General features: G+C 45.7%; 1 protein-coding gene across 7 annotated transcripts in view; it reads right to left on the bottom strand.

Annotated features, from left to right (window-relative positions):
- Positions 1–21,502, bottom strand: part of LOC110510956 (trafficking kinesin-binding protein 1) — a 66,415-nt gene that overhangs the window by 24,775 nt on the left and 20,138 nt on the right. For 5 of the 7 annotated variants that reach the window (XM_036966224.1, XM_036966207.1, XM_036966252.1 and 2 more), the window contains exons 2-3: positions 19,491–19,685; positions 164–240 (exon numbers count right to left, since the gene is read on the bottom strand). In XM_036966224.1, coding sequence (XP_036822119.1) covers positions 164–214 — 51 coding nt within the window. In that variant the 5' untranslated portion in view covers positions 215–240; positions 19,491–19,685. Of the gene's footprint in view, positions 1–163; positions 241–9,274; positions 9,583–15,357; positions 15,710–19,490; positions 19,686–21,502 lie in introns of those variants that run through there. The other 2 variants (XM_036966219.1, XM_036966215.1) reach the window with 2 other exon arrangements.

Raw genomic sequence — 21,502 nt, 5'->3', positions numbered from 1 at the left:
GAATCAGGTCAAAGGGAGACAGTTGCTACTGTATGACAATGTTTGACTTGTCCTATGATGTGGTTAACTTGGCATGGCAGAGAGATGTCTGAACGGCAGATTTGACTATCCAAACAGACATTGTAAATGAATGTGCTCCAAGTGATAGACCAGGTTCTCTTACCTCTTCAAGCAGACGAGTAACAGCATCTATGTCACTGTACGTCTTAGTCATCTGGCCCACTCTTTCAGCACATAGAACTGTTGAGACAACAGAGAGGAGAAACACAGTTAACAGCTGTAGAGACAACAGAGAGGACAAACACAGTTAACAGCTGTAGAGACAACAGAGAGGACAAACACAGTTAACAGCTGTAGAGACAACAGAGAGGAGAAACACAGTTAACAGCTGTAGAGACAACAGAGAGGACAAACACAGTTAACAGCTGTAGAGACAACAGAGAGGAGAAACAGTTAACAGCTGTAGAGAGAGAACAGAGAGGACAAACACAGTTAACAGCTGTAGAGAGAGAACAGAGAGGAGAAACACAGTTAACAGCTGTAGAGATAACAGAGAGGACAAACACAGTTAACAGCTGTAGAGACAACAGAGAGGACAAACACAGTTAACAGCTGTAGAGACAACAGAGAGGACAAACACAGTTAACAGCTGTAGAGACAACAGAGAGGAGAAACACAGTTAACAGCTGTAGAGACAACAGAGAGGACAAACACAGTTAACAGCTGTAGAGACAACAGAGAGGACAAACACAGTTAACAGCTGTAGAGAGAACAGAGAGGAGAAACACAGTTAACAGCTGTAGAGACAACAGAGAGGACAAACACAGTTAACAGCTGTAGAGACAACAGAGAGGACAAACACAGTTAACAGCTGTAGAGACAACAGAGAGGAGAAACACAGTTAACAGCTGTAGAGAGAACAGAGAGGAGAAACACAGTTAACAGCTGTAGAGACAACAGAGAGGACAAACACAGTTAACAGCTGTAGAGACAACAGAGAGGACAAACACAGTTAACAGCTGTAGAGACAACAGAGAGGAGAAACACAGTTAACAGCTGTAGAGAGAACAGAGAGGAGAAACACAGTTAACAGCTGTAGAGACAACAGAGAGGACAAACACAGTTAACAGCTGTAGAGACAACAGAGAGGAGAAACACAGTTAACAGCTGTAGAGAGAACAGAGAAGAAGCACAGTTAACAGCTGTAGAGATAACAGAGAGGACAAACACAGTTAACAGCTAGGCCATATCTGAGTGCAGTTATGTACTGTATGTATGCCTGACTGATAAACAGCTGGGGCAGGGCAGACAGACGGATATTTGAAATAGCTGAGTTATCAGAGGGCCACCTACTGTACACATCACACAGCCCTGCCTGATGACCTCAGAGACCTTTAGCAAGTTGTTGTTATCAGGTAGACTGACACACTGGCCCTGTCTCAATACTGTTTCCTTGATTCCTCGTTTCCTTGTGTCCTCGCAACTCTTCCTCACCTCATAGCTTTCTCAAAACACCAGAGGAAATCCAGGAAAGGATTCGAGGAGAGGAAACGGGTTTGTAAGGTTTCCCTCTGAGGTTTTGGAAAAACGGAGAGACGACAGGAGAGGAGGGATCCAGGAAAGACTATTGAGACGGAGGAAGTGACAAGTGAGATGGTTTGGACTCTGACCTCACCTCAACCCCACCCCACCCCAGCTGAGCTGATAACAGCATGTTGCCAAGCTGCAGTGTCATTCTCTGTTAAAACAATGCTATGTTATTCCCAGCTGATGCACTGTCACTGCCTAAACATGACTAAATATATATAGCACTCAACCCTGAGCCTATTTCTACCCCCTTTTAGATCTGGTCTCATCGTTACAACTCCCCAACGGGCTCGGGGGGCAAAGGTCAAGTCATGTGTCCTCCAAAATATGACCTGCCAAACCGAGCTTCTTAACACCGTTCTGCTGAGTCCAGAAGCCAGCCGCACCAACGTGTCGGAGGAAACACCGTTCAACTGACGACCGTAGTCAGTCTGGCCCGCCACAAGGAGTCGCTAGAGCGCGATGAGCCAAGTAAAGCCCCCCCCCTCGCCAAATCCTCCCCTAACCCGGACGGCACTGAGCCAATTGCGCGCTGCCCTATGGGACTCACGATCACTGGCGGTTGTGATGCTGCCTAGGATCGAACCCGGGTCTGTAGTGATGCCTCTAGCACCACATTGCAATGACTTCGACAGCTTCGCCACTCGGGAGGCCTAAACTGCTTTTATATTTATTTATTTATATATATATATATATATATAGTCATAAATAAATAAAAACATTTCATCCATTTTAGATATAAAACAAAGAAGAACTTGGTAAAATAAAAAGCTAAACTGCATATTAAAATGACTGTTGAACTTCAACTGTCATCTAAAGGCATATTCTAATAAGAAACCTGGAACTTACTCCTGCCCTTTCCACTTCTCTCTCAATCTCTCCAGCCACAGTTTGTTATCTACTAATGAGCACGTCATAGCAGGTTCCCAAGACGCCAGAGGAAACACAAGGGTAGGAACAACATCCAACTTCAATGTGGTTACTCCTAACTAACCTTGTGGTTACTCCTAACTAACCTTGTGGTTACTCCTAACTAACCTTGTGGTTACTCCTAACTAACCTTGTGGTTACTCCTAACTAACCTTGTGGTTACTCCTAACTAACCTTGTGGTTACTCCTAACTAACCGTGTGGTTACTCCTAACTAACCGTGTGGTTACTCCTAACTAACCCTGTGGTTACTCCTAACTAACCCTGTGGTTACTCCTAACTAACCCTGTGGTTACTCCTAACTAACCCTGTGGTTACTCCTAACTAACCTTGTGGTTACTCCTAACTAACCTTGTGGTTACTCCTAACTAACCTTGTGGTTACTCCTAACTAACCTTGTGGTTACTCCTAACTAACCTTGTGGTTACTCCTAACTAACCCTGTGGTTACTCCTAACTAACCTTGTGGTTACTCCTAACTAACCCTGTGGTTACTCCTAACTAACCTTGTGGTTACTCCTAACTAACCTTGTGGTTACTCCTAACTAACCCTGTGGTTACTCCTAACTAACCTTGTGGTTACTCCTAACTAACCCTGTGGTTACTCCTAACTAACCCTGTGGTTACTCCTAACTAACCTTGTGGTTACTCCTAACTAACCTTGTGGTTACTCCTAACTAACTGTGTGGTTACTCCTAACTAACCTTGTGGTTACTCCTAACTAACCTTGTGGTTACTCCTAACTAACCTTGTGGTTACTCCTAACTAACCTTGTGGATGTTGACAAAAGGGAGACTTGTTTCTTCAGACAGCTCCTGTGTGTTCTTTCTTTGGGGTTAAAGGGATACTTTGGGATTTTGACAATGAGGCTATTTATCTAAAATAGGTGTCTATAGGGCAGCAAACACAGGCTGGTAGGGTATAGGTCAGGCCTGGTATAGTTCTAATTGTTGTAACCTCAGATAGGTGTCTATAGGGCAGCAAACACAGGCTGGTAGGGTATAGGTCAGGCCTGGTATAGTACTAATTGTTGTAATCTCAGATAGGTGTCTATAGGGCACCAAACACAGGCTGGTAGGGTATAGGTCAGGCCTGGTATAGTTCTAATTGTTGTAATCTCAGATAGGTGTCTATAGGGCACCAAACACAGGCTGGTAGGGTATAGGCCAGGCCTGGTATAGTTTGAATTGTTGTAATCTCAGATAGGTGTCTATAGGTCAGCAAACACAGGCTGGTAGGGTATAGGCCAGGCCTGGTATAGTTCTAATTGATGTAATCTCAGATAGGTGTCTATAGGGCACCAAACACAGGCTGGTAGGGTATAGGTCAGGCCTGGTATAGTTCTAATTGTTGTAATCTCAGATAGGTGTCTATAGGGCAGCAAACACAGGCTGGTAGGGTATAGGCCAGGCCTGGTATAGTTCTAATTGTTGTAATCTCAGATAGGTGTCTATAGGGCACCAAACACAGGCTGGTAGGATATAGGCCAGGCCTGGTATAGTTCTAATTGTTGTAATCTCAGATAGGTGTCTATAGGGCACCAAACACAGGCTGGTAGGGTATAGGCCAGGCCTGGTATAGTTCGAATTGTTGTAATCTCAGATAGGTGTCTATAGGTCAGCAAACACAGGCTGGTAGGGTATAGGCCAGGCCTGGTATAGTTCTAATTGTTGTAATCTCAGATAGGTGTCTATAGGGCACCAAACACAGGCTGGTAGGGTATAGGTCAGGCCTGGTATAGTTCTAATTGTTGTAATCTCAGATAGGTGTCTATAGGGCAGCAAACACAGGCTGGTAGGGTATAGGCCAGGCCTGGTATAGTTCTAATTGTTGTAATCTCAGATAGGTGTCTATAGGTCAGCAAACACAGGCTGGTAGGGTATAGGTCAGGCCTGGTATAGTTCTAATTGTTGTAATCTCAGATAGGTGTCCGTAGGGCAGCAAACACAGGCTGGTAGGGTATAGGTCAGGCCTGGTATAGTTCTAATTGTTGTAATCTCAGATAGGTGTCTATAGGGCACCAAACACAGGCTGGTAGGGTATAGGTCAGGCCTGGTATAGTTCTAATTGTTGTAATCTCAGATAGGTGTCCGTAGGGCACCAAACACAGGCTGGTAGGGTATAGGCCAGGCCTGGTATAGTTCTAATTGTTGTAATCTCAGATAGGTGTCCGTAGGGCACCAAACACAGGCTGGTAGGGTATAGGCCAGGCCTGGTATAGTTCTAATTGTTGTAATCTCAGATAGGTGTCTATAGGGCACCAAACACAGGCTGGTAGGGTATAGGTCAGGCCTGGTATAGTTCTAATTGTTGTAATCTCAGATAGGTGTCTATAGGGCAGCAAACACAGGCTGTTAGGGTATAGGCCAGGCCTGGTATAGTTCTAATTGTTGTAATCTCAGATAGGTGTCTATAGGTCAGCAAACACAGGCTGGTAGGGTATAGGTCAGGCCTGGTATAGTTCTAATTGTTGTAATCTCAGATAGGTGTCTGTAGGGCAGCGCAAACAGGCTGGTAGGGTATAGGCCAGGCCTGGTATAGTTCTAATTGTTGTAATCTCAGATAGGTGTCCGTAGGGCAGCAAACACAGGCTGGTAGGGTATAGGTCAGGCCTGGTATAGTTCTAATTGTTGTAATCTCAGATAGGTGTCTATAGGGCACCAAACACAGGCTGGTAGGGTATAGGTCAGGCCTGGTATAGTTCTAATTGTTGTAATCTCAGATAGGTGTCCGTAGGGCACCAAACACAGGCTGGTAGGGTATAGGCCAGGCCTGGTATAGTTCTAATTGTTGTAATCTCAGATAGGTGTCCGTAGGGCACCAAACACAGGCTGGTAGGGTATAGGCCAGGCCTGGTATAGTTCTAATTGTTGTAATCTCAGATAGGTGTCCGTAGGGCAGCAAACACAGGCTGGTAGGGTATAGGCCAGGCCTGGTATAGTTCTAATTGTTGTAATCTCAGATAGGTGTCTGTAGGGCAGCAAACACAGGCTGGTAGGGTATAGGCCAGGCCTGGTATAGTTCTAATTGTTGTAATCTCAGATAGGTGTCTATAGGTCAGCAAACACAGGCTGGTAGGGTATAGGCCAGGCCTGGTATAGTTCTAATTGTTGTAATCTCAGATAGGTGTCTGTAGGGCAGCAAACACAGGCTGGTAGGGTATAGGCCAGGCCTGGTATAGTTCTAATTGTTGTAATCTCAGATAGGTGTCCGTAGGGCAGCAAACACAGGCTGGTAGGGTATAGGCCAGGCCTGGTATAGTTCTAATTGTTGTAATCTCAGATAGGTGTCTGTAGGGCACCAAACACAGGCTGGTAGGGTATAGGCCAGGCCTGGTATAGTTCTAATTGTTGTAATCTCAGATAGGTGTCTGTAGGGCAGCGCAAACAGGCTGGTAGGGTATAGGCCAGGCCTGGTATAGTTCTAATTGTTGTAATCTCAGATAGGTGTCTATAGGTCAGCAAACACAGGCTGGTAGGGTATAGGCCAGGCCTGGTATAGTTCTAATTGTTGTAATCTCAGATAGGTGTCTGTAGGGCACCAAACACAGGCTGGTAGGGTATAGGCCAGGCCTGGTATAGTTCTAATTGTTGTAATCTCAGATAGGTGTCTATAGGGCACCAAACACAGGCTGGTAGGGTATAGGCCAGGCCTGGTATAGTTCTAATTGTTGTAATCTCAGATAGGTGTCTATAGGGCACCAAACACAGGCTGGTAGGGTATAGGCCAGGCCTGGTATAGTTCTAATTGTTGTAATCTCAGATAGGTGTCTATAGGTCAGCAAACACAGGCTGGTAGGGTATAGGCCAGGCCTGGTATAGTTCTAATTGTTGTAATCTCAGATAGGTGTCTGTAGGGCACCAAACACAGGCTGGTAGGATATAGGCCAGGCCTGGTATAGTTCTAATTGTTGTAATCTCAGATAGGTGTCCGTAGGGCACCAAACACAGGCTGGTAGGGTATAGGCCAGGCCTGGTATAGTTCTAATTGTTGTAATCTCAGATAGGTGTCCGTAGGGCAGCAAACACAGGCTGGTAGGGTATAGGCCAGGCCTGGTATAGTTCTAATTGTTGTAATCTCAGATAGGTGTCTGTAGGGCAGCAAACACAGGCTGGTAGGGTATAGGCCAGGCCTGGTATAGTTCTAATTGTTGTAATCTCAGATAGGTGTCTATAGGTCAGCAAACACAGGCTGGTAGGGTATAGGCCAGGCCTGGTATAGTTCTAATTGTTGTAATCTCAGATAGGTGTCTGTAGGGCAGCAAACACAGGCTGGTAGGGTATAGGCCAGGCCTGGTATAGTTCTAATTGTTGTAATCTCAGATAGGTGTCCGTAGGGCAGCAAACACAGGCTGGTAGGGTATAGGCCAGGCCTGGTATAGTTCTAATTGTTGTAATCTCAGATAGGTGTCTGTAGGGCACCAAACACAGGCTGGTAGGGTATAGGCCAGGCCTGGTATAGTTCTAATTGTTGTAATCTCAGATAGGTGTCTGTAGGGCAGCGCAAACAGGCTGGTAGGGTATAGGCCAGGCCTGGTATAGTTCTAATTGTTGTAATCTCAGATAGGTGTCTATAGGTCAGCAAACACAGGCTGGTAGGGTATAGGCCAGGCCTGGTATAGTTCTAATTGTTGTAATCTCAGATAGGTGTCTGTAGGGCACCAAACACAGGCTGGTAGGGTATAGGCCAGGCCTGGTATAGTTCTAATTGTTGTAATCTCAGATAGGTGTCTATAGGTCAGCAAACACAGGCTGGTAGGGTATAGGCCAGGCCTGGTATAGTTCTAATTGTTGTAATCTCAGATAGGTGTCTGTAGGGCACCAAACACAGGCTGGTAGGATATAGGCCAGGCCTGGTATAGTTCTAATTGTTGTAATCTCAGATAGGTGTCCGTAGGGCAGTAAACACAGGCTTTGAACTCCATTGGTGGAAACAAATGTAAATGAGGAGTTAGATGCAAAGTCCATATTGACATACATGTGCAGCATCACAGTGAGCAGTCATGACAGTGAATGGCCTGTACAGTATAAGGGTTGTTGGCTGATAAAAACAACTTCATGTAGAGTTATTTACTCTGTGACAGGAGCATTTAAACTGAAAGCCAGACATGTGCTCTGTAATGTAACTTTCCATCCTCAGCACTGAAAAATGAATATTGTAATATCCCAATGAGCACAACAAAAGAACAAATAACCAGGGTGTGGTGTCAACATTATGAGGTGGACCTCAACCATGGAGACAACCAGAGACTAATCAACAGCACACACATAGTATAGATCTGGAATGTGATAGAAGAGATAAACATCTAGCGGCACGCCACACATCAGCACGCACCAAGGCCACATGTTACTGGGTAGGGTAGAGGAGACAGCTGCTATAGTTACTGGGTAGGGTATAGGAGACAGCTGCTACAGTTACTGGGTAGGGTATAGGAGACAGCTGCTACAGTTACTGGGTAGGGTATAGGTAGACAGCTGCTATAGCTACTGGGTAGGGTATAGGTAGACAGCTGCTATAGTTACTGGGTAGGGTATAGGAGACAGCTGCTGTAGTTACTGGGTAGGGTATAGGAGACAGCTGCTATAGTTACTGGGTAGGGTATAGGAGACAGCTGCTACAGTTACTGGGTAGGGTATAGGTAGACAGCTGCTATAGTTACTGGGTAGGGTATAGGAAACAGCTGCTACAGTTACTGGGTAGGGTATAGGAGACAGCTGCTGTAGTTACTGGGTAGGATATAGGAGACAGCTGCTATAGTTACTGGGTAGGGTATAGGACACAGCTGCTATAGTTACTGGGTAGGGTATAGGAGACAGCTGCTATAGTTACTGGGTAGGGTATAGGAGACAGCTGCTATAGTTACTGGGTAGGGTATAGGAGACAGCTGCTATAGTTACTGGGTAGGGTATAGGAGACAGCTGCTATAGTTACTGGGTAGGGTATAGGATACAGCTGCTATAGTTACTGGGTAGGGTATAGGAGACAGCTGCTATAGTTACTGGGTAGGGTATAGGAGACAGCTGCTATAGTTACTGGGTAGGGTATAGGAGACAGCTGCTATAGTTACTGGGTAGGGTATAGGAGATAGCTGCTATAGTTACTGGGTAGGGTATAGGAGACAGCTGCTATAGTTACTGGGTAGGGTATAGGTAGACAGCTGCTATAGTTACTGGGTAGGGTATAGGAGACAGTTGCTATAGTTACTGGGTAGGGTATAGGAGACAGCTTCTCTCTGCTCCCACGGTGATACTGCTCATGTTAAATAACACCAATTAACAGCAGTAGTATACATCAGAAGTCTGATGACCTGCCTGTTCTGTTGATGCTATCAGAAGTCTGATGACCTGCCTGTTCTGTTGATGCTATCAGAAGTCTGATGACCTGCCTGTTCTGTTGATGCTCTCAGAAGTCTGATGACCTGCCTGTTCTGTTGATACTATCAGAAGGGAGAATTCCATGTTTACTCTGAATACAAACAACATACTAAAAGTACTCACTGGTTATCCTGGTATAATACAAATTCACATGACCTACAGCACTGAAAACCTTTGACAAATATTTAAAACCAATCAGGGTAGTACAAACGGAGCAGGAGCCACACACAGGGAGCAGGAGCCACACACAGGGAGCAGGAGCCACACACAGGGAGCAGGAGCCACACACAGGGAGCAGGAGAGACACAGCAGTCTAACAATGTGGTTCAAAACCACTATGTGAATGAGAGGACCAGCAAAGCTCCCATAACTCCAGTTAGTATACCTTCTTGCAGAGTATGCTGCTCTTCATCCTCCTCCCTCTCCTCCTCCTCCTCCTCTCCATCACAGTGGTCAGGTGAACAGACATACTCCAAGCTGTCCTCTGGGGTGCTGTGACAGAGCAGTGACATGCTAACACCAACACTAGGCTAGTGGGGCCCAGCAGAGCCCAGCTGCCTCAAGTCCAAAGCCATGTCTAAGTGTGTGTGTGTGTGTGTGTGTGTGAGACAGTCCGTCTCAGTCAGCGAGAGAGTGTGTGTGTCTAAGTCAGTGTGTGTGTGTTTGTGTGAGGACAGCAAGGCACGTCTGTCCCCCAGTCACAGACACTCCCTCCTCCTGCTCTCTCTCCCTCTATTGTCCATGACTAGAAGACAGCCCACTGTGGAACCGGAGCAGGGGAGTGGCACTGAACTATTCTCAGACTGACAGGACTTTGAATGTTTAGATTAGAGCATGGAGTCAATTCAAAATGTCAGCTATGTGACAAGGACTAATATAACCATATAATAAGTTATAGTTTTATCCCTATCAAGTTTAAATGTGTCTATTTGCTCACCCCCCTTTTCAAGCGTTGAAATGGTATGTTCCACCAGACTCTCCATGGAAACAGTGCAAGGCGGAGCACACCATAAGACACATACACCTGTTGTCAGGGTGGGGCCCCAGCCTGCCTCACCACAGTCAAATCCACAGGTGACTCAATTTGCAGATGCCTACTTATTCAAAGCAGAAGCTACATACGGAGAGCCAAATAAATAGACCAGGAACCATTAGGAAATACAGAGCTTGATGAAATAGCATACAGGAAGAACAGTGTATACTGAACAAAAATATAAATGCAACAGTTCATATAAGGTAAATCAGTCAATTTAAATAAATAAATGAGGCCCTAATCTATGGATTTCACCTGACTGGGAACACCGATAAGCATCTGTTGGTCACAGATCAAGTAAATGATGCTAGTTTAGCATGTGGAAATAAAGAAACCATCTAGTTTCTAAACCAGTATGGGTCATTCCACCCTATAGAAAATAACATGACACTCAATGTTACACATTAGACCACAAATAATACGGACCACAATTCTAATCAAATCGACACACACTGGCTTTATCAAACTAGTCACATTGAGAGCAATGCAACAGTAAACAAATCTTCAACATTCCAGTGACACATGTAAACGGCTAGACAAACTATTATGGATGTGAAAGCCAGTTAACTTGTGACAAAAACATTGTTATTCCCATAACGGCTGATAAAAACATTGTTATTCCCATAACGGCTGATAAAAACATTGTTATTCCCATAACGGCTGATAAAAACATTGTTATTCCCATAACGGCTGATAAAACCAGTTATTCCCATAACGGCTGATAAAAACATTGTTATTCCCATAACGGCTGATAAAACCATTGTTATTCCCATAACGGCTGATAAAACCATTGTTATTCCCATAACGGCTGATAAAAACATTGTTATTCCCATAACGGCTGATAAAAACATTGTTATTCCCATAACGGCTGATAAAAACATTGTTATTCCCATAACGGCTGATAAAAACATTGTTATTCCCATAACGACTGATAAAAACATTGTTATTCCCATAACGGCTGATAAAAACATTGTTATTCCCATAACGGCTGATAAAACCATTGTTATTCCCATAACGGCTGATAAAACCATTGTTATTCCCATAACGGCTGATAAAACCATTGTTATTCCCATAACGGCTGATAAAACCATTGTTATTCCCATAACGGCTGATAAAACCAGTTATTCCCATAACGGCTGATAAAAACATTGTTATTCCCATAACGGCTGATAAAAACATTGTTATTCCCATAACGGCTGATAAAAACATTGTTATTCCCATAACGGCTGATAAAAACATTGTTATTCCCATAACGGCTGATAAAAACATTGTTATTCCCATAACGACTGATAAAAACATTGTTATTCCCATGACAGCTGATAAAAACATTGTTATTCCCATAACAGCTGATAAAAACGGTTGACAAAAAACAACCGTGATCCCATACATAGAACCTAGAACACAATCACCAAATATTTCACATAACTCTCCAATTAAACATGTTTCCTTCAATTATCCCATGTCCAAATCATTTTCATTCATCTCATTTATACTGAATGCAACCACACATTCCTATTGAAACAATACAGTATCCACAATAGCTTGTGGCTAACCCCCCAAAACAACCCCCACCTCAGCCTCCCTGTCTGCCTCAGAGGCCCTTTTTGTGTGCACTGATAAAGTTCCCAGCATGGAGAGACTGGAGGAGGACAGCCCCTCTCACCTCCCTCCAACCCCCCCCCCCCCCAGGCCAATAGAACTGTAGGCCCTGGGCTTTGTGAGCAGGGTGGAGATGTAGGGGGGTGGAGGAGAGGGAGGAGGACAGCCCCTCTCACCTCCCTCCAACTCCCCCCCCCCCCCAGGCCAATAGAACTGTAGGCCCTGGGCTTTGTGAGCAGGGTGGAGATGTAGGGGGGTGGAGGAGAGGGAGGAGGACAGCCCCTCTCACCTCCCTCCAACTCCCCCCCCCCCCCCCCCCCCCCCCCAGGCCAATAGAACTGTAGGCTCTGGGCTTTGTGAGCAGGATGGAGATGGAGGGGGGTAGCGGAGAGGGAGGAGGACAGCCCCTCTCACCTCCCTCCAACTCCCCCTCCCAGGCCAATAGAATTGTGGGCCCTGGGCTTTGTGAGCAGGGTGGAGATGGAGGGGGGTAGCGGAGAGGGAGGAGGAGAGGGGTACTGTAGGAAGAGGGGAGGCTGGCAGAGTTTGGCTGGCAGCCGTCCCTCCCCGCTCCAGTGGGGAGATGTACATACATGGTCCATGCCCTCCTCACTGCTGAAGTGATCAATATTCTGAGCATCACCCAGGGCTGTGTCCCTGCCAGACTCCCAGCCATGTGATCATGGAGCTAGGCCCATCCAGGCAGCTCTGAGCCTGGCCAGGCTGTCCCTGGCCTTCTGGAGCCCTCGTCTGGCTTTAGCCCACTGAGCCACCAGTCTCCACAGCACAGCCTCCCCTCCAAACCTTCCATGTACTGTCTGCTTCATTATGAGCCCCAGTCTCCACAGCACAGCCTCCCCTCCAAACCTTCCATGTACTGTCTGCTTCATTATGAGCCCCAGTCTCCACAGCACAGCCTCCCCTCCAAACCTTCCCCTGCTTCCATGTATTGTCTGCTTCATTATGAGCCCCAGTCTCCACAACACAGCCTCCCCTCCAAACCTTCCATGTACTGTCTGCTTCATTATGAGCCCCCGTCTCCACAGCACAGCCTCCCCTCCAAACCTTCCATGTACTGTCTGCTTCATTATGAGCCCCAGTCTCCACAGCACACAGCCTCCCCTCCAAACCTTCCCCTGCTTCCATGTACTGTCTGCTTCATTATGAGCCCCCGTCTCCACAGCACAGCCTCCCCTCCAAACCTTCCATGTACTGTCTGCTTCATTATGAGCCCCAGTCTCCACAGCATAGCCTCCCCTCCAAACCTTCCATGTACTGTCTGCTTCATTATGAGCCCCAGTCTCCACAGCACAGCCTCCCCTCCAAACATTCCATGTACTGTCTGCTTCATTATGAGCCCCAGTCTCCACAGCACAGCCTCCCCTCCAAACCTTCCATGTACTGTCTGTTTTATTATGAGCCCCAGTCTCCACAGCACAGCCTCCCCTCCAAACCTTCCATGTACTGTCTGCTTCATTATGAGCCCTCGTCTCCACAGCACAGCCTCCCCTCCAAACCTTCCCCTGCTTCCATGTACTGTCTGCTTCATTATGAGCCCCAGTCTCCACAGCACAGCCTCCCCTCCCAACCTTCCCCTGCTTCCATGTACTGTCTGCTTCATTATGAGCCCCCGTCTCCACAGCATAGCCTCCCCTCCAAACCTTCCATGTACTGTCTGCTTCATTATGAGCCCTCGTCTCCACAGCACAGCCTCCCCTCCAAACCTTCCATGTACTGTCTGCTTCATTATGAGCCCCAGTCAGCTCTGCTAGCGGTGGTTTAGCGTGATGATGAACGACAGGAAGGTTGGCTACATAAAGTCTCTGGGACCAGGCTAGTGGCTAGGCCATTACTGGCTGACTGTCCAATCATGTTGCTGGACGAGATCTCTAGAGACGTGTGGATAGTTGGAAATAGATATCCACAGTACAGCACTGCAGAGTGTTTATCAACCATATGAATATAAAACCATGTCATTTAGACTTGTCCTAACTGTTGGAGTAGACCGGTAGTAGGGGAGGTGGACATTAAAATGTCAAGAGGCCCTCGCAATACAATCTACTGTAGTAAATGAGTCCTCAAACATCATATATAACATCATATATAAACAGCATTACCAAAGAGATCCAACAGAACAGGCCTCTTCTCATAATATATGACCATCATCTATGGAAACATCTTCAGCCAAGGGTATAGGCCGCTGTTCTATATATAGAGCCACTGATCATGTTGGATGGCTCATTGAAAGAGTCAGGGGATACAGGGATAGCTGTAGTCTGCTTGGTGAAGCTGCTGTAAAACATTTCCATATTATATTGCTGTGTGATGCTATGTGCTGCTAGTGTACAGGACTCGGATCTATTAGGTCTGTTATTCTGACTGTACAGGACCCAGATCTATAGGACTGTACAGGACTCAGATCTATAGGACTGTTAGTCCGACTGTACAGCTCTATATGACTGTTAGTCCGACTGTACAGCTCTATAGGACTGTTAGTCCGACTGTACAGATCTATAGGACTGTTAGTCCGACTGTACATATCTATAGGACTGTTAGTCCGACTGTACATATCTATAGGACTGTTAGTCCGACTGTACATATCTATAGGACTGTTAGTCCGACTGTACAGATCTATAGGACTGTTAGTCCGACTGTACAGATCTATAGGACTGTTAGTCCGACTGTACAGATCTATAGGACTGTTAGTCCGACTGTACAGATCTATAGGACTGTTAGTCCGACTGTACAGATCTATAGGACTGTTAGTCCGACTGTACAGATCTATAGGACTGTTAGTCCGACTGTACAGATCTAGAGGACTGTTAGTCCGACTGTACAGATCTAGAGGACTGTTAGTCCGACTGTACAGATCTAGAGGACTGTTAGTCCGACTGTCCAGATCTAGAGGACTGTTAGTCCGACTGTACAGATCTATAGGACTGTTAGTCCGACTGTACAGATCTATAGGACTGTTAGTCCGACTGTACAGATCTAGAGGACTGTTAGTCCGACTGTACAGATCTATAGGACTGTTAGTCCGACTGTACAGCTCTATAGGACTGTTAGTCTGACTGTACAGCTCTATAGGATTGTTAGTCTGACTGTACAGCTCTATAGGACTGTTAGTCTGACTGTACAGCTCTATAGGACTGTTAGTCTGACTGTACAGCTCTATAGGACTGTTAGTCCGACTGTACATATCTATAGGACTGTTAGTCCGACTGTACAGATCTATAGGACTGTTAGTCTGACTGTACAGATCTATAGAACTGCTATACATCCCAGTACTCCCAGTCACATACACACACAATGGCAGGGCAATACTAAAGCTCCATGGGTAGTCCGTGCGCTCTATGAAAAACCACCTTGTCATTCCCCTTCATTGCTACATTTACATAGCAGCCTTGTTTTGTGGTGCCACAGTTTCTGTTGCTCCTAATTCACCCTGGTTACAATCAACAGAAGCTGATATCACATCCAACACAACAAAATGATAGTAAGAGAATTAGCTACAGCCTCGTCCTACAGCCATGGCCTCCTTGGCTGAGGTAAACTTAGTTAAATGCACCTGTTATCAGACGGACCAGAGCAAAGTGAAGCAACACAGCAGCCCCTGGCTCAGTGGTTCCAGCATCATGTGACTGACGCAATACATACTGGAGCGAAGAGAGAGACCGGCAGATTTATACAGTCAATGGTATTTAACCACCCTACCAGCAAAATCATCCCCTCTAGCCCTCTTCCCTGTCCCTCTCCCTCCCCCTTACCCACATATAGCCCCGTTAACAACACAGTTAGATAACAGCTAGATGGAGAACCGTCCCCATCAGGCTTACCATCTGTGCATTCCTCATAGTACCAGTCTAGCTCATAGTAATCCGCCTCCACAAATTTCTGCATACTCAGTCCCCTTCAGCTGAGAGGAGCACCACCATCTTCTCCTGTCCTGCTGCGGAGGTCACGAGAACACCTGCCCATCCTTTCATTACATACTCTGAGTTCTCTAGGAGTTTACCATGACGAGGAGACCACGTGGAACAGCACATTTTATCACTGGTACCAGAGTGGAAGGATGGGATGGAGAGGAGGAGAGGAAAGAGAGAAAGATATTTCCCAAAAAGCAACGCAGCCCAAAACACAGTTATGCAGCAGGGGTGTGTTGCTGCCTGGTGGTGAGTCAAGGTTGTATCACAGATGAGGGAGGGGCCTGGGGGAGGGCCACGAGCCAATGAGGAAGGGAAATGTCAGAGGCATGCTCCTCCCTCTGAACTGTTTCGTCAATAGCAACCTGCTTTCGTCCCTCCTCTCTCTCCTTGGCCCACCCTCCCCTTCTCCCAACAGTACATCCTTCTGTGAGGTTGCCATGGAGACTGGCTCCCTACTCCAGCACTGAGTAGTATCTGAATGCAGGCTAGTGTTGCTACTGCTGCTGCCTCGGTGACCAGCTCTCTGTTCATATCTGCCTGGTCTGGTACAACACCTCTACTACAGGGCAGGGAGTTCACCTTGCTGAATAATATTAAGAAATCATTCAATAGGTTTATAGTGGGGAATATAGTTCTCTCTCCCACACTGATTTACAGCAGGATAATATCTGATGCTTCTACTTCTTTAATAGCATGTCCCTTTGATAAAGAGCACACTGACTCATTCTAACACCACTTCACAGTCAGACAATAAAAAGGTCAGATGTCATTTAATAGACAGCCATTAATCAAACAATGAGGATGATTATTTCAGCGACTATAGAAACACTTCATCAACCTGCCTGCTGACTGAGTCAACGGTGTATAATGCCATCAGTATTGCATCATATGGAGTGTAATGTGTTTGTGGTAGAAGATGCATCAGAGTAGGAGTGGCCTATCAGGGATCAGCTGACTAGCCAGATGACCAATGAACCACCCTGCTGCCTGTCCTCCTTGTGACATCACAATCACAGGTGACAAGACCGGAAATGACAAAACCAGATTGGTGATATAAATCTCTACAGCCTAGTTGTGAATTTAATCAAGGAGTAGAGTACAATATCTAAAACCATCTATCAAAGAATATCAGTTTGGGAACAAAGGTTTGTATTACGCTGCATGAATGTGACAACAAAGTGGTCTTGTCTTGTGAGAACACTGGAGTCTATTCTCACGTCAGTATCAGTAACTATTTGAACCAACGCTGCAGGACTGTCATTGTAGTCTACATCTGCCACAACGTAATCAGAGTATTAAAGTACCACAGCATCTGTTATTAAAGCATCCTACAGTGCCGTCTTTCAGACAACAGTACAGATACTGTATCAACACATATCTGCTGATTGATGCTGTTAAACTTCCTGAGCTCTACAGTATGACCTACATTCACAACAGTACAGATACTGTATCAACACCAACACATATCTGCTGATTGATGCTGTTAAACTTCCTGAGCTCTACAGTATGACCTACATTCACAACAGTACAGATACTGTATCAACACATATCTGCTGATTAATGCTGTTAAACTTCCTGAGCTCTACAGTATGACCTACATTCACAACAGTACAGATACTGTATCAACACATATGTGCTGATTGATGCTGTTAAACTTCCTGAGCTCTACAGTATGACCTACATTCACAACAGAACAGATACTGTATCAACACATATGTGCTGATTAATGCTGTTAAACTTCCTGAGCTCTACAGTATGACCTACATTCACAACAGTACAGATACTGTATCAACACCAACACATATCTGCTGATTGATGCTGTTAAACTTCCTGAGCTCTACAGTATGACCTACATTCACAACAGTACAGATACTGTATCAACACCAACACATATCTGCTGATTGATGCTGTTAAACTTCCTGAGCTCTACAGTATGACCTACATTCACAACAGTACAGATACTGTATCAACACATATCTGCTGATTGATGCTGTTAAACTTCCTGAGCTCTACAGTATGACCTACATTCACAACAGTATAGATACTGTATCAACACCAACACATATCTGCTGATTGATGCTGTTAAACTTCCTGAGCTCTACAGTATGACCTACATTCACAACAGTACAGATACTGTATCAACACCAACACATATCTGCTGATTGATGCTGTTAAACTTCCTGAGCTCTACAGTATGACCTACATTCACAACAGTATAGATACTGTATCAACACCAACACATATCTGCTGATTGATGCTGTTAAACTTCCTGAGCTCTACAGTATGACCTACATTCACAACAGTACAGATACTGTATCAACACATATCTGCTGATTGATGCTGTTAAACTTCCTGAGCTCTACAGTATGACCTACATTCACAACAGAACAGATACTGTATCAACACATATCTGCTGATTGATGCTGTTAAACTTCCTGAGCTCTACAGTATGACCTACATTCACAACAGAACAGATACTGTATCAACACATATCTGCTGATTGATGCTGTTAAACTTCCTGAGTTCTACAGTATGACCTACATTCACAACAGTACAGATACTGTATCAACACATATCTGCTGATTGATGCTGTTAAACTTCCTGAGTTCTACAGTATGACCTACATTCACAACAGTACAGATACTGTATCAACACATATCTGCTGATTGATGCTGTTAAACTTCCTGAGCTCTACAGTATGACCTACATTCACAACATTACAGATACTGTATCAACACCAACACATATCTGCTGATTGATGCTGTTAAACTTCCTGAGCTCTACAGTATGACCTACATTCACAACAGTACAGATACTGTATCAACACATATCTGCTGATTGATGCTGTTAAACTTCCTGAGCTCTACAGTATGACCTACATTCACAACAGTACAGATACTGTATCAACACATATCTGCTGATTGATGCTGTTAAACTTCCTGAGCTCTACAGTATGACCTACATTCACAACAGTACAGATACTGTATCAACACATATCTCCTGATTGATGCTGTTAAACTTCCTGAGCTCTACAGTATGACCTACATTCACAACAGTACAGATACTGTATCAACACATATGTGCTGATTGATGCTGTTAAACTTCCTGAGCTCTACAGTATGACCTACATTCACAACAGAAGGCCGCTGACAACCAGTTGACATAAAGGTCATACACAAGGACTGATCAGATCAGATCCTGAGTGGCAGAGGGGTCTAAGGCACTGGTATCGCAGTGCTAGAGGCGTCACTACAGACCCGGGTTCAATCCCGGGCTGTATCACAACCACCGCACAATTGGCCTAGCGTCGTCCGGGTTAGGGGAGGGTTTGGCCGGGGTAGGCCGTCATTGTAAATAACAATTTGTTCTTAACTGACTTGCCTGGTTAAATAAAGATAGAAAAAACAAGAAGAAGCCAGAGTTATCACACGCACACAGCCTTGTGTCTGTCCAGCCTCATGTCTGGTTGAGACACAGACAGACGTTAGGACAGACGTCTCCCACTGAGCTGATAGGACCAGCAGCCGAGCAGACTGGCACGTGGCGCTTCACCCACGGCCCAGCGGGTATGTTTGCTGTGTGAACCGGGCCCAGCTGTCTGTCGCTGACCCATATGGGCTCAGGACCATATTAAAATGACTGTCTCTACCTTTCATTCCCTTTGTCTCAACCTCTGTCTGTCTCTCTGTGTTTGTATCGCTCTGTCTGTCTGCCTGTATTTATCTCAGACTTCCTCAGTCTCATTACGGCACCAGAATCTCAGCTGTTAGTCTTCCACCCACATCACCCTCATTTTTTAAATCCTTGATATCGGCTCTAACCTGCACCATTTCCAAAAATACACTGTAATATGAGCTCAATACAATGATTAATGTCAAGGTTAAAGCGATGAACCAGTTGAATATGAAATGTGTACCAGTGTACAACAGATCACATAAAAGGAAGAATAGAAAGAGAAGTAACCAGCAGAGGGAGTGTGGAAGCCTTCGCCCCCTTGTCTGAATCATCTTTAAAAAACAACTAAATACAAATGCTGCTCTTACGGAAATACTTCAGAGTCTCCTCAATCTGCTCCACGGTGAGGTCCAGGTTGGTGTCGGGGGAGAGGAGAGGGGTGTGGAGCCAGTCGTCGTGGTCATACCCGTAGATGGTGTCTGCTCTCAGCTTGTAGTGGGGCAGCTGCTCCTCCAGCAGACTGATGATCTCCACCTCTGGAAGATCAGTACTGTTACACACATCTGTAGGAGGAGGAGAGGGGAGGAGGAGGAGAGGAGGAGGAGAGGGAAGGGGTGGGGAGGGAGAGGAGATAGGAGACGGTATGAGGGGAGGAGGAGAGGGGAGGAGGAGGAGAGGGGTGGAGAGGGAGGGGAGAGGAGAGAGAAAGGTGTGGGGAGGGAGAGGAGATAGGAGACGGTATGAGGGGAGGAGGAGGAGGAGAGGGGAGGTGGAGAGGAGAGGAGGAGGAGAGGGGAGGGGTGAGGAGGAGGAGAGGGGAGGGAGATAGGAGACGGTATGAGCGGAGGAGGAGGACAGGGGAGGAGGAGGACAGGGGAGGAGGACAGGGGAGGAGGAGAGGAAAGGAGGAGGACAGGGGAGGAGGAGAGGAAAGGAGGAGGACAGGGGAGGAGGGAGAGGAGATGGTATGAGGGGAGGAGAGGGAGAGAAGAAGAGAAGAGGTAGAGACTAGAGGTTAGTTTTAGCCCGCTACAGTAGCAGGAGGTTATGTAACAGGTGCCTGGTTGAAAAACACCAGAACAATGGCTGTTTATGTTTAAACTTCATCATCTAGAGCAGGGTTCCCCAACTGGTGGCCTGCAGCCAAATCAATATTGGGGAGGTGTTCTTAATGTTTTGCACACTCGGTGTATGTGATGGTATACAAAAGTAAGCCAGGTTTGAAATGATATTGTTTTAGTGAAATGTTATATCTGTTTGGGCTTCTTGTGGTCAATTTGTAGTCTACAAATTATTTGTAATTACGTTCTGACCCCAATAATAGTTCAGTGGCTGAAACTAGTTAATGATCCCTGATCTAGTGAGAACGACGACAACAGTCTTGCTCAAGACATACGCATACCTTTCAAAAAAACATTTTTAGCTCCTCAGTAGGCTATCCCTCTGAACAATCTGCTTTTCTAAACCACAATCAAACACAACGACCTCTGAACTATGGTCATACGTGATGACGTGTCATTGTATCTTGTTTACACATCAGAATCTTCGTAGCAGTCTGTTTACATAAAGGGAGTGCAGCAAGAGTTACTGAAAGCAGCGTAGGAGGACCTCTTGTGGCACATTGAGGAACTACACTCCTGCTGATGTCTATGTATCACAACAGTGCTACAGAACAACAAGATATGACAGTGATTTACAGAATAACAGATCCTGGAGCTGCTTTATGAAAATGAAGAGAGGGCATACAGTATACTATATAAACAAGGAGAATCTGCATAAACCCACAGACTGCGGAACATTTGGCTTGGGAACTGGGAAGAAGCTCTCCTTTGAGATACTAGTTTGCGACAGTAAACTCTGTGCTTCACTGGAACATAGTGAAGTCATCTTACCAGCACTTCCTGCCATGGGATTTACTCTTCCCTCAGCAGATCCAGATGTACATCAGACTCCCATCCAAAGACTGTTACAGCTCATCACTGTAAAACTCCTAGATAACTTCACCAGAATCACACACACTAAGAAGTGACTGAGTAGTGAATATGGAACGTCTCAGTTTATGTGAGCAGGCGTGTTTCCAATCCATTTGTTCAACAGCTGCGTCCATAAGACCTGCATATCTGTGGTGGCGATGAAGCTCCATCAGACAATGGTGTCCCAGACAGCCAGGCCTGAATCCAGACAGAACGGGCTGGCAGGCTGCTGAGACAGGCTAAACTAACTGACACCATGCTACTGGCTGTCTCCAGCAACATCTAGCAGCATTAGCAGACTACAGCAGGGGAGTCTGCCACAGACAGTCACACACAGACTACAGCAGGGGAGTCTGCCACAGAGTCACACACAGACTACAGCAGGGGAGTCTGCCACAGTCACACAC

This window comes from Oncorhynchus mykiss, chromosome 3, assembly GCF_013265735.2.
Source record: "Oncorhynchus mykiss isolate Arlee chromosome 3, USDA_OmykA_1.1, whole genome shotgun sequence".
NCBI lineage: Eukaryota > Metazoa > Chordata > Actinopteri > Salmoniformes > Salmonidae > Oncorhynchus > Oncorhynchus mykiss.
The sequence above is the reverse complement of the archived record's forward strand: the minus strand, read 5'-3'. Positions and strand labels throughout refer to the sequence as shown.